Source organism: Psammomys obesus, unplaced genomic scaffold, assembly GCF_907164565.1.
Source record: "Psammomys obesus unplaced genomic scaffold, mPsaObe1.curated_primary_1811, whole genome shotgun sequence".
NCBI classification, from domain to species: Eukaryota; Metazoa; Chordata; class Mammalia; order Rodentia; family Muridae; genus Psammomys; species Psammomys obesus.
Window position 1 is genome coordinate 363,795 of NW_026596028.1, and position 1,726 is coordinate 365,520.

General features: G+C 68.3%; 1 protein-coding gene across 1 annotated transcript in view; it reads left to right on the forward strand.

Annotated features, from left to right (window-relative positions):
• Cd177 (CD177 molecule) overlaps positions 1 to 1,726 on the forward strand; it is a 10,722-nt gene that overhangs the window by 8,481 nt on the left and 515 nt on the right. Inside the window, exons 8-9 of the mRNA XM_055620706.1 lie at positions 324 to 509; positions 1,347 to 1,466. Of these exons, the coding sequence (XP_055476681.1) occupies positions 324 to 509; positions 1,347 to 1,466 (306 nt within the window). The remainder of the gene's footprint in view (positions 1 to 323; positions 510 to 1,346; positions 1,467 to 1,726) is intronic.

The following is a 1,726-nucleotide window of genomic DNA, read 5'->3' on the forward strand; positions in this document are numbered from 1 at the left end:
GGCCCTCGCTCTCCCTGCCCGGCCCTCGCTCTCCCTGCCCGGCCCTCTCTCTCCCTGCCCTGCCCGCACTCTCCCTGCCCGGCGCGCGCTCTCCGCGCCCAGCCCGCACTCTCCCTGCCCGGCGTGCGCTCTCCCTGCCCGGCCCTCACTCTCCCTGCCCGGCCCTCGCTCTCCGTGTCCAGCCCTCTCTCTCCCTGCCCGGCCCTCGCTCTCCCTGCCCGGCCCTTGCTCTCCCTGCCCGGCGCGCGCTCTCCGGGTCCTGCTCCCTTCTCTCAGGGCAGGGGCCTGACCTGCACCCTTGCTGCCCGCTTCTGTCTGTGCAGGCGAGCAGGTGCTCTTAGTTCTCACCAAGGGCTGTACTTCTGCTGAGGACCAAGAGGCCAAGGTCACTGAGCACAGGACTGGCCCCGGGCTGTCCGTCACCTCCTACACCAGAGTGTGCCGCCTGAAGGACCTCTGCAATGATCTGTCTTCCACAGCCCCTCTGTGGGCTCCACCCCCTGTGACAGGTGCCAGTGCAGGGGGGAGGGGAGAGGGGCAGCCGAGGGGGTCCTGGGAGGAAGTTGGCTTACACTGCAGCCTGCTCACTCCTGCTCTACCCTGGCTTCTCCACAGCCCCCTGCTGCCCCTCCCTGCTCTCCCAGGCCCTGCTCTCCCAGGCCCTGCCCTCTCCATTCCTCCGCACCCCTCATCTGCGCTTCCCTGAGGGCCACAGCAGCCCCAAACTCCGCTAGCTGACCGCTCCAGCCACCCAGGATGAAGCGGATTCTTAGACAGATCTTTTTAGTTGTGTGTGTGTGTGTGTGTGTGTGTGTGTGTGTGTGTGCGCGCGCGCGCGCGCGCGGCCTGCAGAAGACGTTGGATGCCCTGCAGGCTGTGGTTAGAGGCTGCTGTGAGCCCCCCACAGGTGCCAGGGGGCGCACTGGGGTCCTGGCCCAGCGTCACCGGTCTAAACCACTGAGCTGTTAGTCTTTCCCTTTGTTCGGTTGACTTGTGGGAGGTGGTTGGCCGTGCGCTCCGGCGAGTGTGGAGGACAACCTTCGCGACACCCCTGTCCTCAGCAGCGCCTCCGGGGCGGGCGCCATCCTGTCCGAGCTGACCAGGCAGGCCTTCTGTGTTCTGGGGTGACCTGAGGCTAGGGGCGTTTCCTCGACCGCCCAGTGCCACTGTGGTGGAGCCGCCTGCTCCCTCCATGGCACCCCCTTCTCCTCGCCAAGTCTGGGTCTGCTCCTCCGCACTCAGCCCGCGCCTGCATGAGAGCAGGAGGGCCGCTTGCAGAGCTGGGGACGCTGGGATCCAAGTGGGTGCCCTAGCCGCTGTCCTCATCTTCCATCCATCGTTTCCAGCACCGGGGACTCTGCGCTGCCCACTCTGCCTGTCTGCAGGCTCCTGCTCTGGCCAGCCCGTGCAGGCCTGCCCTGCGGGCACTACACACTGCTACAGCGGGGTCCTCAGCTTCGGGGGAGGTGAGCCTGGGCACCGGGACCCCGGGGTGTGGGTGAGGGGGTGAGCCTGGGCACCGGGACCCCAGGGTGTGGGTGAGGGGGTGAGCCTGGACACTAGGACCCTGGGGTGTGGGTGAGGGGGTGAGCCTGGCCGGGGACCCGGGGTTCTCAGCCTTGGGGGAGGTGAGCCTGGCCGGGGACCCAGGGATGTGGGTGAGGAGGTGAGCCTGGCCGGGGACCCAGGGGTGTGGGTGAGGGGGTGAGCCTGGGCACCGGGACCC